The following is a 27,865-nucleotide window of genomic DNA, read 5'->3' on the forward strand; positions in this document are numbered from 1 at the left end:
AACTGGGTCAAGTCTGACGTTGACTGTAAGGCCATATGACACAAGTTTGTGCACTTGACCTAGAACTCTTCCTGTGACACAGAACAAGTAAGAATTTAGTAGACTGCCCACCTCTTTTCTTCTAGGGACACCATGATCAACTGGTCAGTGCCATAGGTCTCTGCCAATAAGACTATGCTAATTACTGCTTTGAATCTGCTGTCCATTACAGTACCTGGCTCCACCTTGTTTTTGGCAATTATCCTGCTCTCCTTGGATCCAATTATTCCCATTTAAGAATCCCAGTTTGGTGGCAGTTCCCACTGTAATTTTGTGCCTACAGGAAGGAGTGACCACAGGAGTTCTTCAAGGATGCTCGGGCTCCCTCACAAATGTATTTCTCACAGTCATGGTGCAAGGTGTGTCCTCCGGGCCCTCCTGGAATGGGTGAGCAGGTCCTACATGATAAATCCACTCTCACACTCCAACCTTCCTAGGCCTTTTGGGTGTATCCTCATGATAGACCAAGGCAGGTCTGGCATGTCTTCATTTAGTGTGGGTTACCTTTTGGTCAGTGTCTCACCTCTCCAAACGAGCCCTTTCTAACCCCGTGAGTTACAACACTATATCCAGAATCTCTGCTTAGTGGGTTCATATCAGTAAATTCAGCCTGATCCTACTTTATTTACTTTCCACCATTATCCCACACTCTTTACTTATTTGGCTGTGGCGGGTCTTAGTTGCAGCATGTGGGATCTAGTTCCCTGACCAGGGATTGAACCCTGGCCCCCTGCATTCAGAGCGTGGAGTCTTAACTACTGGACCACCAGGGAAGTCCCCTATCCCACACTCTTAATATCCATTCCCACAGATATTCCCCAGAATTATGTCTGCATTAAGTTAGAAAAGTAACACTTCTTTTGGAGCATAGTACACCTCCTCATGGGTCAAACTTTGTGCCTCACCCTTTGGGCTTACTGGGACATGTTTTGCTATGGGTCTGGAAGTAAAGAGGGGTGCCCTTGGCCAGTCTTGAGGATGATCAGCAGTATCTTTCAAGGCAACTGCCGCAGAAGAGGTTATTACAGGTTCCTCAGGCAAAGCAGGATCACTGTCCTCAGATGGAGTGGAAGGGTTGCTTCTACTGGCACTCACAGAATTTAAGCCTCAGCGTCCCCAACTTCATCAGGACCTGCCCCTATGTCCCCATTCCAACTGTTTCTTTTCCCAATCCATGCCCTTTAATAGCAGAGGTTGCCTGTGAGGCTGGGTTTCAATCTGTGCTGTAATGCAACCACTTGTAGGATGCCATAAGCTGGGATGCCGCTGTTGCAGCAGGGGCTCCAGGAACCTCGGTTGTGCAGAGCTTGTATCCCTTGCTCCTTTGGCTGTGGCTACTGCTGGACACTGGCAGGGTCATCCGGGGTGCTGGCTCCCAGCTTCCTGCCAGTTGGTGGTGAACATTCCAGCACCAGCAGCCCAAGGGTCAGTAATGCCAGGCCCTATTTTCCCTTTCACTCTTCCTGCCCTGGTAGGGGGACTGTTTCCTGCAGTTATTAATCTCTGGGTAACCTCACATGTTCCCTTTATGCTCTTAATTTTTGCTTCCAACATATTTATAATAATAATTATAATTTCCTGTGTTAAATTCCCTGTTTCAAATACTTGTAGTGGATACTGTTTTTGTGATCGAATGCTGACTGATAGAAAATATCTGTAACTCATTATTAGCAGCTCGTATGATTTTTAACCCAAGAGAGTCAATGTAGAAGCTAAGTGAATTGAGTCCATTAAGGGAACAGACACAAAATAAATATAGAAACATAGCTTTCTTACAAACAATATAGAAAAACAGCCCTTCACAATAGTATTAAAAACTATTAAAACTTTTAATAAACCTAATACATGTAAAATTGTATGAAGAAAACCTTTAGAACTATAAAAAAGCACATATAATAAAACCTATATGAATAAAGAAATAAAGCATGCCTATGGTGATCTTTACAGGTTAGTACATTAGCAGGAGAATGGTTAATAAACCACAATTGGTCCGTATTCGGGAATGTATATGTTAAAAAGAGCGAAAGAGGGCTTCCCTGGTGGCACAGTGGTTAAGAATCCGCCTGCCAATGCAGGGGACATGGGTTCGAGCCCTGGTCTGGGAAGATCCCACATGTCACAGAGCAACTAAGCCCGTGCGCCACAACTACTGAGCCTGCGCTCTAGAGCCCGCGAGCCACAACTACTGAAGCCCATGCGCCACAACTACTGAAGCCCGCGCGCCTAGAGCCTGTGCTCTGCAACGAGAAGCCACCACAATGAGAAGCCTGAGCCCCACAACAAAGAGTAGCCCCTGCTCACTGCAACTAGAGAAAGCCCGCGCGCAGCAGCAAAGACCCAATGCAGCCAAAAATTAAATAAATGAATATTTTTTTTTAAAAGTGAAAGAATGAACTAGACCCATGTGGAAAGGTGTCTAAGACATACGAGACACTTTTTAAAAAGCAAAAGCTAGTAAATTTACTTTAAAAAATCCAAACAAACTTTCTGATACTAGGTACACATGTATGCTTTGTATTCTATAATCCCACAGAAAATGTGTGGAGGCATACACAGCAACAATCATATTCTTTAGGCAGGGAGATTAGATTGTGGGGTGAATGGGGACTTTAACTTTTTCCTTTGTATGTTCCTGTACTGTAAGACATTTCTTACAGTAAACAGCCTAATAATTATGTAATAATTATGTAATTTTAAGAAATGGTCAAGAGGAGAAGACACATCACAGACTGGGAGAAAATATTTGCGAAAAACAACAACAAAAAACTTCTGATAAAGGACTGTTATCCAAAATATACAAAGAACGCTTAAAACACAACAGTAAGAAAATAAAACAACCTGATTTAAAAATGTGCCAAAGACCTTAACAGATACCAAAGAAGATATACAGATGGCAAATAAGCATATAAAAAGATATTCTATATCAGGACATGAGGGAGATGAAAATTAAAACAAACAACTATGAGATACCACTACATGTCTCTTAGAATGGCCAAAATCTGGAACACTGATAACACCAAATGCTGGTGAGGAACTCTCATTCATTGCTGGTGGGAATGTAAAATGATTCAGCCACTGTGGAAGACAGTCTGGAGGGTTTTTACAAAACTAAACATATACTTGCCATATGAGGAGGCTATCATGGTCCTTGGTATCTACCCAAAGGAGTTGAAAATTTATCTCCACACAAAAACCTGCAAATGGATGTTTGTATCAGCTTTATTCTTAATTGCCAAAACTTGGAAGCAAACAATGGGTCCTTCAGAGGTTGAATGGATAAACTTTGATACATCCAGTCAATGGAACATTAATCAGGGTGAAAAAGAAATGAGCTATCAAACCGTGAAAAGACATGGAAGAACTTTAAACGCATATTACTCAGTGAAAGTCACCAATCTGAAAAGGTTACATACTGTATGATTCCAACTATATAGCACATTCTGGAAAAGGCAAAACTATGGAGACAGTGAAAAGATCAGTGTTTGCCCAAGACTGAGGGATGGGGGTAGGGGAGGATGACTAGGTGGAGCACAAAGGATTTTTATAGCAGTGAACCCATTCCGTACAACCCTACCACGGTGAATACATGTCCCTATGCATTTGTCAAAACGCACGGAATGTACAACACTGAGAGCAAACCCCAAGGTAAACTATGGACTTTGGGTGATAGTAATATGCTATGTAACAAATGTACGACTGCGCTGCTAATACTGAGTGGGGAGGGTAGTTGCCTATATGAGACCTCTATGTATTTTCTGATCAACTTTTGCAATGAACTTAAAATTTCTCTAAAAAAATGAAGTCTCTTAAAAAAAAAAATCCCTCCTATTCAACCTCTCACCCGGATAATCTCTGGCAACAACCGCTGTGTTTACTGTCTCTAAACTTCACTTACACAAAGTTTTTTAAGGTTTGGAGCTTTTATAAATCTATCAAACCTTCACAGATAGTGAGTACTTTCTCTGGAAATGAGTGTCTTTGACCTCAGAGCAGTTACAGTAGTTCTTAGTTATCATACCTGCAGCTCACAGGTTTGGGAGTTTGCCTCTGAAAGTACCAATAAAATCTTACTATTTTTAGTGGGGGGCGCAGGGGGGAAGGCAAGTGAAGGAACTAACAGCAAGGCTAAGCCATTTCCGCACCTCCCGGGGTTGGTGTGGGGGGCGGGAAACGGCCGGGCCCACCCGCTACGTCTGGGAGCCTGCGCTCCGGCCGCCCGGAACAGCCCCGGACACACGCCCCGTCCGCACTGCCCACTCTCCGCGCACACTCCCGCCCGGCCCGGCCCGTCTCCCGGGGACACACGCCCAAACACGGACGAGACTGACTCAGGGCCGAGGCCCGCAGACGACAGTCTTAACCTTCGCATTCTCCCCAATTTCCACACTTGGTCAGAGAGTCCTCTAACTCTCCTCAGGGTACAGGCAGCGCCGCATCCAAGAGACCGACCGGCGTCCCAAGAAGTCCAGTAGCCACGGCCGCGCGGGGTATGACGGGGCGGGGGCGGGGTCCCGCAGGGTATGATGGGGCGGGGGGCGGGGCGCGGCGCAGCCGGGGCGCGCGAGCGGCCCGCGGGAAGCACAGCGGTGCGCGACCCGGAGCCAGGTCCGGGTGGGCTGTGGTCCGCGCGCCGCCGCGCCGTCCTGTTGGAGGAGGGAGGGGCTGGCGCAGCCATGTTCGTGGCGCGCAGCATCGCGGCGGACCACAAAGATCTCATCCACGATGTGTCTTTCGACTTCCACGGACGGCGGATGGCCACCTGCTCCAGTGACCAGAGCGTCAAGGTGCGCGCGGGGCCGAGCCCGGAAGGAGGCGGGAGCGTGCGCGGCCCGCTGTTCGAGCGGAGGGGCGCGTGGAGAGTGGACTCTTCCCGACTTGAGGCGCGCTGCGGCCACGAGGTCCGGAGCCCAGGCCGATTGGCGGGCGCCCTCCTCCTAGTTATTGCGGAGTCAACGCCGCCTGGGCCGCCTCCGCGCGGCTGCGGGGGGGTGCGTGCGTCACGGGGGCGTGCGTGCGTCATGGGGGCGTGCGCGCTCCTGCCGCGGGGGAGGCCGAACGCGCGGGGCAGGTCGACTCGCCAGGGCCGCCCGGCTGGGCCCCAGGCGCCATGGCGTTGCTCCTCGTTGGTCAGGCTGGGACCCGGGTCGCGGGGGCGCCGGCACAGTGGGTGGGGTGAGCCGGCCCCCGCGCACCGCGGCCCCTCCATCCGGAGCGGGGCCCCGGGACCCCTCCCCGCCGTCCGCCCGCTCCTCACAGAAGTGCCGGGGCGGGGGGAGCCGCACGGCCGGTCTGCTGCGTACGCGACGTCCTCGCGGGCGGGTCGGAATCCACTTCCCGGGCTGCAAGTGTTGCGAGGCCCAGGTTTTCTCACCCACCCCTCCGCCCGCCCCGCCGTGGGAGTGTCGCAATAATTAGCGTCCGTTAACCGAGTGGGTTTCCTTATCCGAGTAGAACTCAGCCTCCAAGTCACTAGGACCTAGTGGGTCGTCCAGTACGGAGCTTTTGTCTGTCGTGGTGTTGCAGTGAAAATCTTCGTTAACCCAGCTTTTTATGTTTTCTGGATGATTTCCTTAGGCTCATTACAGTAGAGAAATTAGTGAATATTTTAAAAGTTTTTGAGAGTAATTGGCAAATTAGCTTTTTGCAGGTTTGTACTATGTTACAATACTGCTGGTGAAGAGTATCAGTGTGATAGTTGTCCGTGTCGGGCATTATCATTGCAGTTTTTTTTTTTTAATTATTTTTTATGGTGGTAAGGTACACGTAACAGAATTTACTACCTTAACCATTTTTAAGCGTACAGCTCAGGGGTATTAAGTATGTTCATATCTTTGCCTCCATCTCCAGAACCTTCTCATTTCTTACTGTCCCCGTTAAACATAACTAGCCGGTCCCTCCGGCCCCCGCCCCTGGCAGCCACCCTTGTACTTTCTGTCTCTGAATGTGGCTATTCTAGCGGCCTCATTTAAGTGGGATCTTACAGGATTTGTCTTTTTTGTGACTGGCTGATTTCACTTAGGATAATGTTTTGAAGTTCATACATGTAGCATATGTCATAATTTCCTTTGTGAAAAAGGGAATGTTTAAACTTAAAAACTTTTTTAAAAGGCTAAAAATATATATTGCATATACCGCATTTTACTTATCACTCATCTGTCAGTGAAGTTGGGTTACTTCTACATTTTAGTTGTGAATAATGCTGGTATAAATGTGGGTGAACAAATATCTCCTTGAGGCCCTGCTTTCAACTCTTTGGGGTGCAGACCCAGAAGTGGAATTGCTGGATCACATGGCAATTCTATTTTTATTCGAAGTTTTTTGAGGAGCCACCATACTGTTTATCATTACACTTTTTTAACACAGGTTAAAATGTCTTATTGTATTCTGTATTTTTTGTTGGTAGTAATGTTGAATGTTTTGTTTTTGTTTGTTATATATACAGTTGATCCTCATTATTTGCACATTTTGTATTTGTGAATTTGCTTATTCTTTAAAATTTATTTGTAACCCCAAAATCAATGCTTATGGTTGTTTGTTGACATGAGCTGGGTGGCAAAAAAATTATAGAGTTGTCGGATGTGCATTCCCAGCTGAGGTTGGACAGGTGACACTCTGCCTTATGATTCAGGCTTTCATAATGTAAACAAGCATCCTTCTCATTGTCTATTTAGTGTCACATTTTTCACATTTTTGTTCTTTTTTTGGTGATTTCCACTGTCTGAGGTGGTCCCCAAGTGTAGTGCTGCATAGAGTTCCCACAAGCAAGAAGGCTGTGATGTGCCCAATGGAGAAAGTGTGTGTTAGGGAAGCTTCATTCAGACGTGAGTTATGCTACTGTTGGCAGTGAGTTCAGTGTTATTGAATCAATAATGTATACCAAATACGGTGTTTTTAAACATACACACATAAAACAAGGTTATGTATCGATTGGTTGACAAATATATTGTGACCAGATGCTCCTGTGAATCTCACCTATCAGTATTTTCCTCAGGAGGAGTGGTTTGGTATTCGCCAATTTACTGCTTACAGTGACATTCTAGGACATAACTAGGACATAATGGCTATAAGTAACCAGACTTGACTGTAACTGATATTGTCTCCATTAACTAGTAGAGCAAAGGTTCCTTGACCCCAGTGCTCAGCACAGTGCCTGACGTATCCAAGTTTCTCAATAAATATTTTGTTGAATGAGTGAATGTTTACTTACTGATTGTTTTCTTTTGTGAATTTATGTTCCCCTCCTTTGCCCTCATAGTGACTAATGTTTATGTTTTTCATATTAATTTGTAGGAATTCTTGGTATAAAATATCTTTTTTCTTACAGGTCTGGGATAAAAGTGAAAGTGGGGATTGGCATTGCACTGCTAGCTGGAAGGTTAGTATTTATTTTTACAGTGATTTGAAAGAATTGAAACATTTACTATTTAGTAGCATTAGTGACTTGCTGTTCAGCTTTGACAGAATTGTAAAATTTATATCTTTTACTTACATTTTTTTCACTATTAAAGTAACAAATACACTTCAGAATATTTAAGAATAAGAAATTTGAAATTCTGTATCATTCTAACCTAATTATTTTTTGCATCTCAGTATTTCTTACCTTTTTCCTTTATATATTTTTTAATAGTTGTGATGTTTTGTACATAGTTTTATTTCTTGTATTTTAGAAGTAATAGCTTTACCCAGGTACATTTTTATGTATCTTGAGAATCATCAGTTTTAAATGTACAGTTCAACGAGTATTAGTAAATTTACACAGTTATGCAACCATAACCATAATCTAATTTTAGAACACTTCCATCAACCCTGAAGTTTCCCTTGTGCCTTTTGGGGTCAATCCTCGTTCCCTCTTACTCCCCAAGTAACCACTGAACTATTTGTATAGTTTTACTTTTTCTAGACATTTCATATAAATGGAATTCTACAGTATGTAGTTCTTTGTTTCTGCCTACTTTCCTTAGCATGTTTTTGAGGTTCATTGATGTTGTGGCATGTGTCAGTGGTTCGATCCTTTGTAATGCTGAGTAGTATTCCCTTGTATAGATGAAGCCACATTTTATTTATTCATTCACTATTTGATGGACAATTTGATTGTTTTTAGTTTTTGGCACTTATGAATAATGCTGTTATGAACATGCCATACAAGTCTTTGTGTGGACAAACGTTTTCAATTCTCTTAGATATGTAGGAATAGAATTGCTGGGCTGTGTATGTTTTAACTTTCTTGAAAACTGCCAGACTCTTTTCCAGAGTGCCTGCACCATTTTATATTCCACCATCAATGTATGAGGGTTCCAGTCTGTCTTTTTGATTATAGCCATCTTAGTGGGTGTGAAGTGGTGTCTCACTGGGTTTCAATTTGTATGCCCTTAATGATTAATTATGTTGATAGTGTTTTCATGTGCGTATTTGCCATTCATTTATCTTCTTTGGTGAAGTGTCTATTCAAATCTTTTGTCCTCTCCCCTTTTTTTAAATTGAGGTGAGAGTCACACAACGTAAAATTAGCCATTTCAAGTAAACAAATAAATGTGAATGCATTTATTACATTCACAATGTTGTACAATTACTACCTCTGTCTAGTTCCAAAACTTATTTTTATCACTCCAAAAGGAGACTCGTATTTCTTGCTTTTTAGTTTAACAGCATGTTTCATAAGTACTTTGGTTTGTTTTTAAACATAACTATAGCAACAAAACAAATATAACAACAAATATACCCTATTTTGTTTAGCTGATGGATATTTAAGTTGTTTCCTTTTTATTGTGATGAACACCTTTGTGCAATCCTTATTCTTTAGTTAGATTGTGCTTTACTGGGAATCTAACATTTAGCAGAATCTCAGTGCCCTAGTGCATCTTTTACTTAATAGCCTGTAAAAATAAGAAAGGTGAAATGAAAAAGACTGGACAGAACAAAGGATAAAAAATAAGGGTGCAGGGGCTTCCCTGGTGGTTGGGAGTCTGCCTGCCGATGCAGGGGACGCGGGTTCGTGCCCCGGTCCGGGAGGGTCCCACGTGCCGCGGAGTGTCTGGGCCCATGAGCCGTGGCTGCTGGGCCTGTGCATCTGGAGCCTGTGCTCCGCGGCGGGAGAGGCCACAATGGTGAGAGGCCCGTGTACCGCAAAAAAAATAAAATAAGGGTGCAGGGACTTCCCTGGTGGTCCAGTGGTTAAGACTCTGTGCTTCCACTGCAGGGGGCATGGGTTAATCCCTGGTCGGGGAACAAAGATCCTGCATGCCGCATGGCACGGCCAAAAAAAAAAGGGGGGCGGTGCAAAGTTTACCATTGGATGATGACACTGTTACCATGTAGAAATTATTGGATTATGAAAGTGTTCTGAGATTATTGAGTATAAAAGTGTTAGATTGAAACAGATTTTGTAAGCATCATTGGTGGACTGGTGCTTGTTGTCATACATTATTTTTACTGGAAAGCACAAATGAATTCTGTTGATGTGAAATGCTTTAAGACTTTTCTGCCTTTTTTTTTGTCAACAAAAAGTTGGATAATAGAAATTTGAACTAATTTGACATTTTTCATCTATAAAGATAATGCTATTGAACTTTAAATTATTTCCTCAGAATACAAGGATTTGGACTTCTCTATATTTGTTCTCATTGCCTCTTTTCCTAGAATAGTCCATTGTCTAGCCAGACATCAGAATCATTTAAGCATTTTGTTGCTATGGTTTCTTATACTGTCAGGCTTTTGGAGCATATAATTTTTTATTTTATTTATTTATTTATTTTGCGGTACGCGGGCCTCTCACTGTTGTGGCCTCTCCCGTTGCGGAGCACAGGCTCCGGGACGCACAGGCTCAGCGGCTATGGCGTACGGGCCCAGCCACTCCGCAGCATGTGGGATCTTCCTGGACCGGGGCACAAACCCGTGTCCCCTGCATCGGCAGGCGGACTTTCAACCACTGCACCACCAGGGAAGCCCTGAAGCATATAATTTTGATTACTCTTATTTATCAGGTGGATATTTCCTATAGAGGAAATTTGCAAGTAAAAAAAAAAAACAGTGGACTGATAGAATCTCTGTTTAAAAGCTTTGTTAGGCTAAACTCTGAACCAAGTCTCCAACTATCATTAGCACGGAAAGAGGTCAACTTTATACAGCTGGATTTTTCTTTATTAGTAAAATGTTAGAAGAATTTGACTCTAGAAGGGCTGCAATCTTAAGTACAGAGTATCTTCTAAACGTTAAAAGTGCTAGAATTGAACTTTTTTTTGGCTGCGCTGCACAGCATGCAGGCTCTTAGTTCCCCGGCCAGGGATCAAACCCATGCCCCCTGAAGTGGAAGAGTGGAGTCCTAACCACTGGACCACCAGGGAATTCCCTAGAATTTAACTTTTTAAATGTTAAATTGAATAGCTTTCTACTTTTGTTGAAGTAAAAATACCTGTATTCTGTTTCTTCAAGTGACTAAACTCAGCTTTTTTCACTTTTTGCTTTTTTAATTCCTCAGACACATAGTGGATCTGTGTGGCGTGTGACATGGGCCCATCCTGAATTTGGACAGGTTTTGGCTTCCTGTTCTTTTGACCGAACAGCTGCTGTCTGGGAAGAAATAGTAGGAGAATCAAATGATAAACTGCGTGGACAGAGCCATTGGGTGAGACATTTGTTAGTGGTGGGTTGGTGGGTGGGGAACATGAGCACCCGAGGAGCAGTGGTCTTTCCAAGAACACTTCGGGGTGGTAAGATTTTCAGTCCCACCCACCCTGACCTCCAGGGAGGAGAGAGGCGCTGGGGATTGATGTAGTCACCAATGGCCAATGAGGTAATCATTCACGCCTGTGTAATGATGTCTCCATAAAACCCCTATAGCAGCTGTCCTCAACCTTTTTGGCACCAGGGACCCGTTTCGTGGAAGATGGTTTTTCCACGGGGAGGGCAAAGGGGGATGGTTTCGGGATGATTCAAGCACGTTACATTTGTTGTGCACTTTATTTCTATTACTATTACATTGTAGTAATAAAATAATGAAATAATTATACAACTCAGCATAATGCTGACAGGAGGCAGAGCTCAGGTGGTAATGTGAGCAACGGAGAGCAGTTGTAAATACAGACGAAACTTCACTCGCTTGCCTGCTGCTCACCTCCTGCTGTGCGCCCCGGTTCCTAACAGGCCACAGACCGGGACTGGTCCATGGCCCAGGGGTTGGGGACCCCTTCCCTAGAGGACAGGGTTCGGAGACTTCTGGACTGGTGAACACCTGGAGATCTGGGGAGAGTGGTGCCTGGAGGGGGCGTGGAAGCTCCACACCTGTCCCCAGCCTTGGGTACCTGTCCCCAGCCTGTGCGTCTCTTCCATGTGACTGTCCCTGAGTTACACCAGTCAGTCAGAAGCACAGATAACAACCTGGGTTTTCGACTGGCATCTGAAGAAGGGTGGTCTTGTGGGACTGAACTCTGAGCTCGTGGAATCTGACGCTATCTCCGGTTAGTTAGTGTCAAAATTGAGTTGAATTCTCCTTGGACACCCTGCTGGTGTCAGAATTATGTGGGGAACAGCCTCTACCCCCCACCCCCACCGGAATTGGAATTGTTACCAGAAACTTTTACTTCTTTAGGGAAGTGTCTCTTCAAGTCCTTTGCCCATTTTTTTTTTTGTTGAGTTGTAGGTAGGGGTTCTTTAAGTATTCTGGATATTAATTCCTTAAGAGATATATGATTTCCAGATATTTCCTCCCATTCTGTGATTTGCCTTTTCACTCTCTTGATAGTGTCCGTAGGTGCACAAAATTTTCATGAAGTCCAGTTTATTTTTTTCTTTTGTTTCCTTGTGTTTCTGGTATCATAAATCATAGACAAATTCATTGTAATGGAGACTTTTCCCCAAAGTTTTCTTTTAAGAGTGTTGTAATTTTAGTTCTCATGTTTAGGTCTTTGATTCATATTGAGTTAATGTTTGTACACGGTATAAGGGAAGTATCTAACTTCATTCTTTTACATGTCAATATCCAGTTTTCTAACACCTTTTATTGAAAAGATTGCCTTTTCCCCATTGAATGATTTTGACATCCTTGTTGAAAATCAAGTGACCATATATGGAGAGTTTATTTCTGGACTCTATTCCATTGGTGTCTGTCTATTCTTAGGCCATAACAAATTGTTTTAATTACTGTAGGTTTGTAGCTTGCATACTATTCATATTGTTTGACTTTTTTTTTTTTAAATGTTGGGAGGGGTTGGCCTCATTGCCTTTGCACCGGGGCCTTCCTCAGGCAAACAGTTGCTTAAGGGCAGGGGAGCAGAGACATTTCTTGAATAGAAAGGATTTTTCTAGCAGTCAGTCTGAGATGGATCAGTTAGCATCCTATAGGTTGGGTTTAGGAGTGGTGGCATAGAAAGGATTTTTCTTCGAACTTAATTATTTGTCTTTAGTTAAATCCACTGTCATTAATACATTTAATATTTCAGCATTCGTGTTATTAATTATTCAGTGGTGTTTTTAGACAAAAGTTTGCAAAGATGCTCTGCTATCTTTGAAGTTTGATATTCTTTTGATATTCAGACACCTTAAGATGTATTTTAGTAACCATAGACAGTAAACTCTTGATTTCTAAATTTTATTGACATTTTCAGTCAAAAATCATCTCATCTAGGTGCCAGACAGTAACTGGTACATGCTATGCTGGGATTCTCTAATTACCAGAATGCCAGCTTCGTACCATTCGCTTGGTCTCTACTACATGCCTTCTTTTAAAAGTGGATGGTAGCGGTCTGAGTAGGACTAACACTTACATTTGATGGAAGAAGTTTCACACCTTCCATTCTGCTGTTAAAGAATCTTAATTCTTTTACTTTGCGGCCTGCTTTGTATGACAAAACTGCTCATATGAAAATTCTAACATTTTCTGGTTTACTGACCTATCTGCTTAAGAAGAGAGTACTTAACCTAATTTAATAAAGTTAGACTTCGTAAGGCCTTCTTTCTTCTGCCATAGAGGGAGTAATTGATTATAGGTCACAGGTTTGTTACTGATTGCTAGCTGTGTATGTGGTACTTTGTTAAGTGCTTTGGAGGAAATTGAGGCCCACACAGGTTTTGAATACCTTATTCAAGGTTATATACCTAGTAAGTGGCAGAGGAGTTCTGTGTGATTTCAGAGCCTGTGTTCTTTCCACTCTGCCATCCTTTTTTTTTGTATTTAATTAATTTATTTATTTTAAGATGTAATTTATTTTTTTAAAATTTTTGGCTGTGTTGGGTCTTTGTTGCTGCACGAGGGCTTTCTCTAGTTGTGGCGAGCAGGGCTACTCTTCCTTGTGGTGTGCAGGCTTAGTTGCTCCGCGGCATGTGGGATCTTCCCAGACTAGGGATCGAACCCGTATCCCCTGCATTGGCAGGTGTGTTCTTATCCACTGCGCCACCAGGGAAGTCCCTGTATTTAATTTAAATTGTTAATTTTTTTTCAGGTCAAGAGGACAACACTAGTGGACAGCAGAACATCTGTTACCGACGTGAAATTTGCTCCTAAGCATATGGGTCTTATGTTAGCAACCTGCTCAGCAGATGGTATAGTCAGAATCTACGAGGCACCAGACGTCATGAATCTCAGCCAGTGGTCTCTGCAACATGAGATCTCATGCAAGCTAAGCTGTAGTTGTATTTCTTGGAACCCTTCAAGGTATGCTTACACAGCAATCCTCTGGTGATATAAGCCTAGTAATTATTACACTTAGCATCAGATGGTTTATTATTTTGAAAATGCTTTTCTTAAGTAGTCTTGTTCATTATTTTTTAAAATGTATATTATGTAGAATAAAAATTCTCCTTTCTCCACCCTGTCATGTGTCTTATACCCCTATTTCTACTCCACAGAAGAAGCCAACCACTGTAAATATTCTGGTGCGCCTTCTGGACTTTTTCCATGTATATAAAATAAATATTTAATAACAAATATTTAATTTGTGTGTTTATAAACACACAAATATATGCAAATACAGGTATATGCTATCATGTACAAGTGGACACAAAACACACAGACATGTTTAGACATAACATTTTCCTTTCATGCAATTTGCCTTTTTCACTTACAGATACATCATGGGCATTTTCCCATGTGTTAGTATAACTAGTTCTTCCTTACTCCTTTAACTGCTGTATAGAGTATGATTCTAAGACTGTATCATAGTTGATTTTTATTAAACTTTTTAAAATTAAAAGAGTAATGAGTCACCTGATAAAAAAATTCAAATAATCTAGAAGAGTACAAAATGAGAGGTAAAAGTTCCCTTACTCCCTAAAAACAAATGCTGTTAGTAGTTTTGTTTTTAGATTTTAATTCTGGTAGTCACTATTTTATTTTTAAATGATTTATTTATACCTTTGGTTCTTGCTGTGTTATCTTTAGACAGTATTTATACTCATTCTGTGAAAGATGACTTCAGCACATTTACAAAGCTTTCCACTTGTGAAGGTATGACAAGGTATTTTATTTGTGGAAGTGTTAATAGTTGTTTAGTTGTATTGGTAATTATCTTAATTTTAAATATTTATTTCTCTAGTGATTTATCAATTTTTAGACTATATATTGACTCACCTCTCTTTTAAAAAAGGGGAAATCAGCTTTTTTTTGCTTCTACCACACATTCACCCTCCCATTTCCTAATATTTTGTTATATTGCTTATACAGTGACAAGATTTACAATGTTTGTATTTATGTTTTGTAAACATTTAATAATATTAAGTTATATGTGTTAAGTACACATATAAGTACTTTATCTTTTGACTACAAGTTGATTCTAAATATTAAGTAGCAACCAAATTTATAAGACTAGATTATGTAAATATTCATTACAGACATAAATGTAATCTGTTTCATGAAAACTTTCGTTCACACAGAATAATATGGCATTAACTCCTGATGGGTGCTCTTTTCTCTTTACTGATTCCTTTACTTTTGGGTTATACTTGGCTATCACAATTTTCGTATCACGAGTTGCCTTTGGATTTTTTGTTTTCATTTTGGTCACATACCTCTTAAAGTAACTTTTTTTCCTATATGGGATGGATGGCAAGCTTTCTGAATTCTGGCATACCCAGAAATGTCTTAATTTTTCTCCATGCTTAATTATAGTTTGACTAGTTTTAGAACTTCGGCCAAGTTCCAAATGTAAGAATTTCAAATTACTATTCTTGAATCTTTTAAACTTTAGGTGGTGAGATGTCTGAGGTCAGTCTGATACTGGATCTTTTGTAGGAAGACTAGTCTTTCTGGAAGATTTTAGGATTTTGCATTACTACTTTGAGTTGCAAGTATATTCTCCGAGTTTGTGGTTTGTCATTTTGACACTATCATGACTTTTGATAGTCTGCAGAAAGTTCTGAATTTTAATATAGCCACACTTAACAGTCTTTCTATATTTGTTATAGTGCTTTTTGTTTTTTTATTTGAAAAATTCCCCACCTTGATGTTGTCAAGTGTATTCTGAAAGGTTTTTGGTTTTGCCTTTCACACTTGGGTCATTAAAACTCCTGGAATTGCTTTGTATGGTTTAAGGTAGTAGAATTCTAAAATTTATATACCAGGATGTTTCCAGGTGTTTTTCTTTTAAAACATTTTTCTGTTAGGGAAGATTTCAAATATACTAAAAGTATATAATAGGCAGAGCCTCAAATATCCATCACCCAGCTACAGTAATTCAAAGCTACTCTTGTTTAATCTGTATATGCCTCCCCACCTTCACAAACAAAACAAAACAAAAAAAACTGAATTATTTTTAAGTAAATCCAGACATACACTATTAGATGTTGGTCTATTTTGAATTCATCCTGCTTGATGCTTAGTGGTCCCTTTTAAGGTGAAGGTCCTTGTCTCAGATTGGGGATATTTTAGGATTCTTTGATAATTTATCCTTCTGTTTTCTCGATTCTGTCCTTCTGGAATTCATCTTTGATTATTCTTGGATTTACTCTCTATTTCTTTAAAATTGTTTGGAGATTTACTACTCTGTCTTCCAGATCTCCAACTTGTTCTTCAGGTGTACATTTTATACCATCCAGTGATGTTGGGGGTTGGGGGGAGTGGCAATCATTTTTAATTGTTAAGAAGTCTTTCTTTTTCTCTGATAACTCCTTTTTTATGCCTGTCAGTTTTTGTTACATGGATACAACATTTCTCTGAGGATCCTAATTAAAATTTTTAAAAATTCTATGTTTTTTGATTTACAGTCAAGTCTCCTTTTTTGCAGTAGTTATGTTCTATCAAGTTGCTGCAACACTGAATTAGCTAATACTGAGCCACCCCTCCCAGGGGAAATACAGGATTAGGTGCTACCAGCCTCTGATCACATTTTTGTTAACTGATCAGTACTTAACCTTGTTTTATGTGTCTTTCTGTCTAAAGCCACCTTATTTAGCATATATTCGTTAACATTGAACTCAGCCAACAACACTAACTCACACCTGAATGCAGCTTTTATCTAACACAGGTATTTTCTCCATAAGGAACATCATGAACTTCTTGCTAAACTTAGGAACACAAGGCAGCACGTCAGCACTGCGCTTGGGGGCCATTTTTTTTTTTGCGGTACACGGGCCTCTCACCGCTGTGGCCTCTCCAGTTGTGGAGCACAGGCTCCAGACGCGCAGGCCCAGCGGCCACGGCCCGTGGGCCCAGCCGTTCCACGGCACGTGGGATCCCCCCAGACCGGGGCATGAACCTGTGCCCCCTGCATCGGCAGGCGGACTCCCAACCACTGCGCCAGCAGGGAAGCTTGGGGGCCATTTTAAACAGTGAAATCATCAACACAAAGAACAAAAATGCAGAAAACATGATGGTAAATAGAGTGCAAAGCAGGCACTGGTTTTTCAGCATAAAGCTGAAACAGGAAGGCCCATGAATGCCCGAAGTATTGGATTTTTGGTTTTGCAAATAAATTTTAGCAAGTAGGTCAGTTTACAAATGTAGAATCTGCATATGATGTGGACTGTAGGCTGTTTTATATTTTCTCAAAGATCTATTTCCTCAAAGAACTGTTTGTATGCCTTGGTCTTTAACTGTCACACTCCTTCTTTTTCTCAAGTGCATGTTAGTCTTTGCTCATGTATTTGTGAACAGGAGACTGTGATGGCTGCTAGAGAGAACTGGTGTTGGTATTTTTCTCCTGTTAGATGCTGTTTTCTTAACAGCTCATTCTCTTACTTAGGGGGTTGGCTGAGTTTTGACTAAGTAGGTGGAGTGGTTTGGCAGGGTTTCCTTGTAGGGCGACCAAGAGGGAGCTGGCAGGTGGGCATTACCCCCAAATTGCCAAAGTCAGGAGGTTTTGACTTGGGGGATAGAGCACTTTAATGTATTTTCTTCTTTCTTGTCCCTCTCCCTGCTGGCTTTGCAGTGCTACTTTATTTCAAGTTCATATCTCTCCTCATAAGTTCTAATCATCTCACTAGGATCCTTCTCAGATTTTATTTAGCCTAGAGCAGAGTCAGCTGCCAGCCATGGGGGTCTTCTGATTGCAGATTATTAAATGAATCAATTCATGATTGCCCCATTATTCATTACTATTGGTTGATTGATTGATTCGTTATTTACTTATTGATTAGAGGTTGGAGCTGCTAGAATTTCCTCCTTAATGATAGTTGTTGAGCTCTTTTTCCCGTAGCATTTTAACTGTCTGATCTCCTTTTGCTTCCTGGAATCCTCCAGATTTCATGATTTCTGATGGCACATTCTGATTTCTGCACTGTTACAGTGTTATTTTTTCATCATTTCCATGGAGGCATAGGAAGGAGATGCAGGTGATCAGTCTCCTGTATTCAGTCAGAGTTGGATGGTTTTGCTCACTGTTTAATTATGAGTCATATTTGGAAAATGGTTTAAATGTGATCATCTTATTTATGGATATACAAATGAGATAATCCTTAATTCAGGTTGTTATCTGGATGTTTCACAATTTAATTTTTAGAATATTTTAAAAATTTATATTTTCAGTAATTTTAGAATATATTACTATAAATGTGCTTGTCCTTGATCAAATAAATACATTTGTGGAACATTGAAAAAAGAAATTTTGTGAGATATAGAAATTACTATAATTTACATCCCTTTGAATAGCCAAGAATTATAATAAGTAACTTGTAATTTTATTTTATTACTATAGGACTTTGTAGTTTACCTGGTATTTTTCTTTTTTTTTTTTTAATTAAAAAAAATGTTTGTTTATTTGTGGCCGTGTCGGGTCTTAGTTGCAGCACTTGGGCTTCTCTCTAATTGTGGCGTGCAGGCTCCAGAGCACGTGGGCTAGTTGCCCCAAGGCATGTGGGATCTTAGTTCCCCGACCAGGGATCGAACCTGTGTCCCCTGCATTGGAAGGTGGATTCTTAACCACTGGACCGCCAGGGAAGTCCCTACCTGGTTTTTTCCTTATATTAGGTGATGTCGTTATCAGATGCTTTAGTAATAAACACCTAAACGTTTTTTTTAATTATTGCATTTTGTTTTCAGCTTTATGAAATTGGCAGATCACAATATCAAGATCAAAGGTTAAACAATACCTCTATGTCATGTTCATAGAGGTATTACTTAATCTGGATGGGGGAGGCAAAGGAAATCAATATCTAGGACATTAGACATAGAAATGAAAAAAAAAGATTCAACCTAGAGTCAACCTCAGTAGAGTTCACTCTCTTATTGCTTATCTTTTGCCTTTGTCAAAACGCAGTTGACCACAAATGAGTCTGGAGACTAGAGAATGACAGGCATGCCTTCCTGAGGGTGGTCTTTTTCTACTTTTCCTTCTCCGTCGGGGTGGGGTTCTTTTTGTACGAAGCATGTAAAAATCTTTTTGCCATGAATTTGGTCACCGTAAAATTACTTTTCATTCTATAGTTAATGACCAGATCTTTTAGAAAGAAAAATTCTAACGCCTCTTAAGTGTCTTTAAAAAAAAAAATCTATTGACTGCTTGAAGCCTTTTGTTTTGGGAAAAGGACTACTTTCTAAGCCATAAGAAAATGTGGTTAAAAACAAGGTGAAAGCCCAGTGTCCTCAGTCCCCAGGCTGAGAACTCAGGGGTACCCCTCCTGGGTGTGTGGTGCCGGGCGTGGCAGGGGTCTAGTCCGCAGTGACACGCTGACTGGTGGGTTGCATGGCTGCTGAACGCATTTTTAATTCTCTGAACTAAATGTGCATTAACTTTATAATTATGTAAAATATCTTTTACTTTTCCTTTCTAGCTCTCGTGCTCATTCCCCCATGATCGCTGTAGGAAGTGATGACAGCAGCCCAAACGCAATGGCCAAGGTTCAGATTTTCGAATATAATGAAAACACCAGGTCAGTACTGCTTTGGTTAAGTTATTGTTCTGAATTGCATTTAATTTTTTAAAATGTTATTTCTTTATTCATTAACTCAGTTACGCATTATTTGTCACATATTTACTGATTTCCTATGATACGCTAAGTTCTCTGCTCTGGTAATATAAAATTGAGTGGTGTAGAGGAAAAGGTAATTGATCTCCCAGTATGTACCGTCATGAAGGGAAAACAAACGAACAAAAAAAAGGTGAAAAATGGTGATGAATTTTATAAACTGGGAGAATCAGGATGTTCAGAGATTATGCCTAGGGGGAGGGGGCCAGGAAGATTCATTCAAAAGGAGACCCATAGGGCTTCCCTGGTGGCACAGTGGTTGAGAGTCCGCCTGCTGATGCAGGGGACATGGGTTCGTGCCCCGGTCCGGGAGGATCCCACATGCCGTGGAGCGGCTGAGCCCATGAACCATGGCCGCCGAGCCTGCGTGTCTGGAGCCTGTGCTCCGCAACAGGAGAGGCCACAACAGTGAGAGGCCCGCGTATTGCAAAAAAAAAAAAAAAAAAAATGGAGACCCATAGAATGAGTAGAAATTAGCCAGACAAAGAGGGCAAAACATTCCAGATGGAGAAAACTGCATGTGTTGAGAGAGAGCCAATATATTTTCGCTGTGTTTGGAACATAATAGGTAAAAGGGAGTGTGATGAGAAATCTGGAAGGCTTATACCTGCAAGACCTACTGTTCAACGTTTAATTTTTATCTTAAGGGTAATGTGAAGCCATTGAAAGACTTCTCAGTTGGAGAATAACAGGATCAGATGGTAGTTTAACACTCCCGAGGTGTGGAAATAGACTTTGTTGTAGCTTCCTTTATCATCACTTAAAAAACTCAATTCTTGCTGTTGTCAGCTTAACTTTTTTCTTTACACTCAAATTTTAGGGAATTCAGGTACCCTTTTTCTTAAAAAAGATGTTAATGGCTAACAAATCAAGATCTCATTCTAATTAAGTTTTAGTTACTCTGTTTTAAGCTAAACTTAAAAAAAAAATTGAAGAAACCTGGGAGGTTATATTACATTCCTAGGGCTGTCAGAGCAAATTACTACAAACTGGTGGCTTAAAAGAGATGTTTCTTTTCAGAGTTCTGGAGGCCAGAAATCTGAAATCAACGTGTTGTCAGGGCTGTGCTGCTTTCAGACTCTTTCCTTGTCTCTTCCAGCTTCTGGAGGCTCCAGGAGTTCCGTGGCTGAGCTGCATCACTCCAATCTCTGCCTGTGTCTTCACATGGCTTCTTCTCTAATGTCTGTTTCTCTCTCATCCTGAGATCCTTAATTGTATCTGCAAAGGCCCTTTCCGATAGGTCACATTCACAGTTTCTGGGGATTGGGGCTGGACATATTATATATTGCAGAGATAACGCTACTTCATTGTGAGCAAGATGGAGAAAATGGAGATACCTAGACATGTGGATTTTTAAAATTTTCATTTCTGATAATTCTAACGTAAATTGTTTTTTCATTTAGGAAATATGCAAAAGCTGAAACCCTCCTGACAGTCACAGATCCTGTCCACGATATTGCCTTTGCTCCAAACTTGGGACGGTCTTTCCACATTCTTGCCATAGCAACCAAAGACGTGAGAATTTTTACATTAAAGCCTGTGAGGTGAGTTTTTGAAACAATTACTAATTTGAAAGTTCTCTTACCTCTTGCTTATTTTCATTTGTGGAGGAGAGTGTAGAGGCAACAGTGATCTGAAGAATGGATTCTTTTTTTTTGGCGGTTCGCGGGCCTCTCACTGCTGTGGCCTCTCCCGTTGCGGAGCACAGGCTCCGGACGCGCAGGCTCAGCGGCCATGGCTCACGGGCCCAGCCGCTCCGCGGTATGTGGGATCTTCCCGGACCGGGGCACGAACCCATGTTCCCTGCATCGGCAGGCGGACTCTGAACCACTGCGCCACCAGAGACGCCCAAGAGAGGAGTTTTATGTTTTCTTAGTTGTGTTTTATTTAGGCAGATACTAAAATGAATTGGATCCTCTGAATATAATTGCACTCTATAAATGTTTGAAGGAATGAGAGGTGGCAGTCTACTTAGGGAAAATTAAATTAGAACTGAGACATTCTTGTGAATAATCTATTTAGCTTTAACTTTGGAATTGTGAGTTTCTGTTCTTTTTCTTTTCTTTTTTCCTTCTTCTCTCCTCCTATTCTTCCCTTCCTACTACTTTTTCTTTTGAAATTAATCATTGTCATCTCTTTTATTCCTCAACTTCTTGGGGGGAATAAAATCCTCTTTAGTCACTTAATATCTTTTATGTGGTAGGATCATGCCAGGTACTGGGGAATCAATTGAAAGTGACATGGCCCATCTCTCAGTAAGCTATGGAGGTTGGGGGGCAGGTATGGATATGACATTGATATGGCGTGTATGTGAGACCATTTGTATTTTTTAATTTAGAACGGTGAGTGTGTGTGTGTGTGTGTGTGTGTGTGTGTGTGTGTGTGTGTACACTCAGAATTCCTCAGGAAAATTTTTTTATTAACAGGAAAGAACTTACTTCCTCTGGTGGGCCAACAAAATTTGAAATCCATATAGTGGCTCAGTTTGATAATCATAATTCTCAGGTCTGGCGAGTGAGTTGGAATATAACAGGGACAGTGCTGGCATCTTCAGGAGATGATGGCTGTGTCAGGTTGTGGAAAGGTAAGATTTCATTGGAGGAATTGTTGCTTTATGATGCTACTTTAGAATTTTCACTTAGAAATGTAAACTCTGAAGTATTTTGAAAAAAATTATCTTTCTACAGTTACTTTTAATGTCTCATATTGTGTTGATACTTTATTATTCTACCTAGTTCATAGCAGTAATTGACTAATTGAATTGTTTACGTTTCCATGTGGAACAAAGTAAAACTAACTGTAACAGAATATACACTACCTCCAAAGATACCATTTGCTATGTGTGTAACTTGTGGGACTTCTCTACAAACCCAGGATATAGTCATCTCTTATTTGATTAAACAATTGCTTTAGCCAACAAGCCCTTAAGAGAAGAAAAATCTAGTATCTTCCCCACTTCTTCTCTACAGCTCCCAAAAGTTAGAGAATCTTGAGGCCACTGATTCTAAAAGTTTCTTACAAATGCCAAGCAGAGGAGGTGGTCTGGACGGTCGACACAGACTGTGGGTGCTGTGGCGTGGTCTGCACTTCTCCACGGATGTTTATCCACTGGCTCTGTGTACCACTCTAGTCGGTGGCGTCCCATCTTTAGGATTCGAAGTTACAGCTTCGTTCATTTCCCCTGAGGAGTTACTGCTCCCAAACTGCAGTTTGGCTGAGTCTCCTGTGGTCAGCTTTAGGCTGTGGTAGAACCAGCCCAGGTGTCCCTTTCCTCAGGGTCTTTGCTGCCCTGTCCTGCCTAACTTGGATTTCCTGAGCTCAGTGTCTGCAGTGACCAGTTTTGCATCCAAACAATTAGGCCAATTTGGATAAGCCACTCAAACCCCAGAGGTTCTGTTACCTACATCCATGAGGACTTGACTTGTACTCGCTGAACTGAGAAGGTGACTCCGTTACCCACACATCAGAACTGAAATTCATTATAATGAAGACAGAATTTTATTTTGATATTAACTTAATGTAATAATGTGGTAGCTTAGAGAATTGTCTCTGTTAATATTTATCTAGTAAGGAAAGGAAATGGGTGGTGAGAGCTTTGATTTTAAATTAGTATTTCTTTAAAAACTTCAAAAAATAATTGTTAAAATTGAGATATATGTGTTTCATTTAAAAAAATGTCTTTACCATTTATCCTGAGAGATATGTAGCCTGTAGGTCTCTTTTATTTCTTTAATTGTAGATTTGTGCCCTGGAACATAGGTATTAGTCATGTTAATGAGTTTGACCATTTTCCTTTCAGCTAATTATATGGACAACTGGAAGTGTACTGGTATTCTGAAAGGTAATGGGAGCCCTGTCAATGGGAGCTCTCAGCAGGGAAACTCAAATCCTTCTCTAGGTTCAAATATACCAAATCTTCAGAATTCATTAAATGGATCTTCTGCTGGCAGGTAGGCTGTTTTGTGAGAAAACTAGAAATTATCTTCTTTTTAAATCATTCTGGTAGCCATACTGAAGGTGTGTTATTTCATGGATTTTAAGATTGAATCAAGAAATTCACACGTAACTGTGGCACTAGAAGAGAAGGAGGCACTTTGGTAGCTCTGTATTTGGCTTATTACTTGTTCATAATATTTACAGGTAGGTTCTGAGGCCGTTAAACAAACTCAATTATATGCTGAAATTTAGTGGTCTTCCAGAAACATATATAACTTTGAAGTAATGAGATGAAGAGGAAGTTTGGGACAGTACTGAGGATCGTAGTCCCAGATGAGCATTAGTGTTGCTAGTGCTGGTAGGGTGGCCTTTGAGTCAGGTTAAGCTGAAATTTTAAATAAAACACACAAACTAAAGCTTTGTAAAAGTGAGTAAATTAAATGTTTTTTGTGTGTGTGTTTAAAATTTTCATGGAGATTGTAAGAGGATATGGTAAATTCTGAGTTCTTGATTTTTAGAATTTTTAGTATATTTTAGATTCTCAAAGAATGTTTAATGTTATCTAAAGAGTTGTCCTTTTGTTTTCATATTCAAATTTCAATTTGTAAGGTAAAATTATTTTAATATGCCTTTGTGAATAATTTGGAATACTATTTAGGAAACTTCAAAGCACAGCCTTAACAAACTGTCACGTGGTTGTCCTGTTGTCAACTTAAATGAAAGAAGAGAATTGTATTTTAAATTTCCTCAACTATTTTTTTTTTTTGCGATATGCGGGCCTCTCACTGTGGTGGCTTTTCCCGTTGCGGAGCACAGGCTCCGGACGCACAGGCTCAGCGGCCATGGCTCACGGGCCCAGCTGCTCCGCGGCATGTGGGATCTTCCCGGACCGGGGCATGAACCCGTGTCCCCTGCATCAGCAGGCGGACTCTCAACCACTGCGCCACCAGGGAAGCCCTCCTCAACTATTTTTGTATTGTTATATTTTTATAAAGGAGTCCTGCTTTTTGATTTTTAAGTATTTGCATGAAAACAACTTCAGGTCACCATAGAAGATATCAGATTATAAAGATTATTCCATGAAGCAAAGATACTAGTGTTAATTTTTTTTAAAAAAATCTGGTTTTTGGTTGCTGCCTGTACTACACATTTTCTTTTGTAAAGAGCTTTGAAGTTTTGATGTGTTCTTATTGTGCCAATAACCATGTGTGTTAGATCTGTGATGCATTTTCCCTTCTCCATTTGTATTATGTCCTTTAACAGAAAGCACAGCTGAGTACCAGCTAACTGGAGTAACTTTGCTGTTTTGCTGCTTGTTGCATGCACACAGGAATGGGAAGCAAGCTCCTTTTCCCCTTCCCCAGCGCCGTTTGACCTCTCCCAAGATACACCAACAGCCTGCTTACTACTAAACGCAGTCCAAAAGGCCTTTAAAAATACAGTGTATATCATTTTTTTTTGTGCTAGCCAGTTTATTGACATTATTTGAAACTTTTGAAATATAAATGGAGAGGCTTTTTGTTGAGACATTGTCACCAAAACAATTTTTTGAAATGTTTCTGAAATGAACATGGGTTTTAAAATTAAAGGATTGTTACCATCCTCATTGCTAGTTGGGAGGAGGGAAAATATCACTCTATTCCATCTGGAGACTATATATAGACTTATGTCTTTTATTTTCTAAAACAGTAAGCTAAAATGAATTTTTATAATTTTAATTTGAAGATTGAATATTTTTCATAAAGATTGTTTTGAGTGCTAATTTGTTTACCGTTTGTAGAATTGGTTTATACATGATATTATTCAGTACAACTCTGTTATTTCTTTGTAATGTTTAAAAAGTATTAGTGAAGGAGTGAGAGAAGTAGTAGTGAAAGTAACTTGACTGTACAGTTTGTAGCCAAACAACATTTGGTATTGCTTCATTTATAATTTAGAAGTAAAATGAAAACATCTTTGTAAGTTTTCAGTTCATATTCACTAAAGAGATAAATGTTTCTAATATGTGCTTGTATATTTTTATGGTGTGATTTCATGGCTTAAGGTTTCCTTCAAGTCAAAATTTGGAAACATAGTATAAGAAGCAGATAAAACTCTGCTAAAATTGTGCATGCATGTTAACCTCCACATTCCATGTCCCAGGATTTTCTTAATTTTGTTGGCTGCTTCATTTAGTTCATATCCTCTGATAACAAAGCTATAAATCTTTTTTTGAGAAAATGCTAAAGTATTACGGGTAAGTTTTAAAATGGCAGAAGAATAACAATAGGACATATTTTTGAGCCCTTTTACTTATCAAAATTTTGTACTAGTCTTTTTGCAGAAAAACATCTAAGTACATTCAAAGATTGTGTTTCTTCAAAAGTATGTTGCAATAGCTGGCCATACTATGTGAAAGTCTATCTGAATTGGTCCTCAGTATCATGTATGCACTAAAAAATGTGCTGCTGCTACAAGTGAAGTGTTGCTTAAAGAAAAAGCTTATTTGATTTGTAAATTACAGGAGAGCATCAATATGTTTCTGAGAGACTAGAAAATGTTTTAAATTATAAAATTAATGTCTTTTTTGTAACATTCATACTGATAATTTTTTTAACATTTTAAGTTTAACAGATTGTATTTCTTTTTTCAAGTTTCTATACTTGCTTAAGTGAGCCTGATTTGAGTAAGGGTCTTGATTTTGCTATTATGTTCCGTTAGTTTTGGCATGAATATAGTAAAGCTTTTTTTTCTAGCATGTGTTTTTTCCTCTTTGGTTCTCTTTGTATTTACTACTTTTCTCTTTTTCTTCTGTTTTTTCTTTTTTTTTTTTCTGTTGTTTTTGTTTTGTTTTGGTGTTTTGTTCCTGTCTTCATTGTTTCAGGTATTTCTTTCCCCCTCTGGATTCCCCACGGGCTGGATCGAGATGGTCCAGTTATGCCCAGCTCCTTCCTCCTCCTCCTCCTCCTCCTCCTCTGATAGAGCACTCTTGCGATGCTGACACTGCCAGCCTCCAGTATCCTCACCCTCGCAGACGATCTCTCTCTCGGCCTCTTAATCCCTTACCTGAGAATGAAGGGGTTTAAAAAACACTGATTTAACACTTAAAGGCCTTATTCAAGTGCTTGTAAATGCTTTCATTCCTGGCTTTTTGTTTTTCTTCATTTTCTTTCAGAAGATTTTTCTAATTTAGGGTCTGTCTTGCATGTATTACAACCAGAACATGGTGTTTGGAACCTAAATGTGTTTGTGCTTCTGCATCAAAGGAATATTTGCTTCATTGGTTGATAACCTTTGATGAAATATGAGATGTGTACACATAACATTAACTGTGAGAGTTACACACAATAGCTGACTTCAAAGTGCCTGTTCTGTACATTTTATTTTGAACTGTTATGGCGTTAAGTTTCTTATGGTTTGTCATACTGGTTAATGTGAAAGCATATCGTTATAGAGTTAACTTTGCCTTTGAGACATGATAAAAAATGTTTTTGATTTTTACAGGCTAATGTTGCAACTGACTAGTTTGTAAAATAAATCATTCCTGTGTATAAAGCAGCAAAACATATTATGGACTGTTTGGTCTTTTTTTTTTTTTTCTTTTAAAGGAAACTGCCTTTCACTACTTGGAATTATTGTTTAAAGCTTTTGTAATTATTCTCCAAGTAGATTATTTAATAAAATATATTTTTAAAGATATGAATCTGTTGCCATATAAAAATAGAATGTAGTTTATTTGATGGTTGGTAAAGCTTATTTATATCTCCTTAAAATATCATATTGCTAAAAAAAGATCCAAACAATCAGAAATTAGGGGATGATCATGGCATTTATTTAGAAGGTAGAAAGTTAGTATGCAGACTAACATCTAGAATCAACAAATGTCTACTTGACATTTGAACTGCTATTTGAACAGCATTTTGTGTGTCTATCAGCTGATCACACAGATGGTATAGTCATTATAAATATATATTATAACTTATAATCTAATTTTCAAAGACACTCTCCTATCAATAGACACTTTCCTGTCAAACCCCTAGAGCTTCTTAACATGCAAAGGATAAAGAGCTTATAAAGTATATTGTATTTTAATTTAAGGCAAGGTCTTCCTTCTGTTAAAGGACTTGTTTTAGACCGGCAGACTAGTCGAGTTTCAAAGCAAGAGGTCTCACTTTAAGTCTGGATCTAGCTCAGAATTAAGAATTCAGGTCTTTTAGATTTCAATCATTATCGAGGTACGTGGGGTAGGATGGGGTAATGAATTGAGACAGGCCCTCCCATTTAGTGAACATTGGGCATCTTCTATATGCAAGATACTGTGCTAAACACTTTGGGATATGTAAAAAAAAACAGAAAGGTAGTCGGCACACATTCATTCTAGTGGGAGAAGGCATTTACAGAATTTACAAAGGGTAGTGAGGATTCAGCTTCATAAAAAAGGTTGAACGGTACAGGAGGCATTAAAGAAAGTGATTTATATGTCAGCAGGATTTGGAAGGGATGTGGGATTGTGACATGTTGG

At 40.1% G+C, this 27,865-nt stretch overlaps 1 protein-coding gene across 2 annotated transcripts; it reads left to right on the forward strand.

The window, feature by feature from the left end:
- The first annotated feature begins 4,339 nt into the window (after positions 1-4,339).
- Positions 4,340-27,040, forward strand: SEH1L (SEH1 like nucleoporin). Of its 2 annotated transcripts, none has more exons than XM_082853238.1 (9): positions 4,340-4,823; positions 7,364-7,414; positions 10,514-10,660; positions 13,473-13,684; positions 19,234-19,332; positions 20,832-20,972; positions 21,855-22,012; positions 23,228-23,378; positions 26,228-27,040. In XM_082853238.1, exons 1-9 carry the CDS (start codon positions 4,560-4,562, stop codon positions 26,427-26,429), a joined length of 1,425 nt encoding a protein of 474 aa, XP_082709364.1. In that variant the 5' UTR covers positions 4,340-4,559; the 3' UTR covers positions 26,430-27,040. The 2 variants fall into 2 exon arrangements, with proteins under 2 accessions (XP_082709364.1, XP_082709363.1); XM_082853237.1 differs by having other exon boundaries at positions 24,628-26,234.
- Positions 27,041-27,865: the final 825 nt, after the last annotated feature.

This window comes from Leucopleurus acutus (genome assembly GCF_964270905.1).
Source record: "Leucopleurus acutus genome assembly, chromosome: 13".
In the NCBI taxonomy this organism is placed as follows: Eukaryota; Metazoa; Chordata; class Mammalia; order Artiodactyla; family Delphinidae; genus Leucopleurus; species Leucopleurus acutus.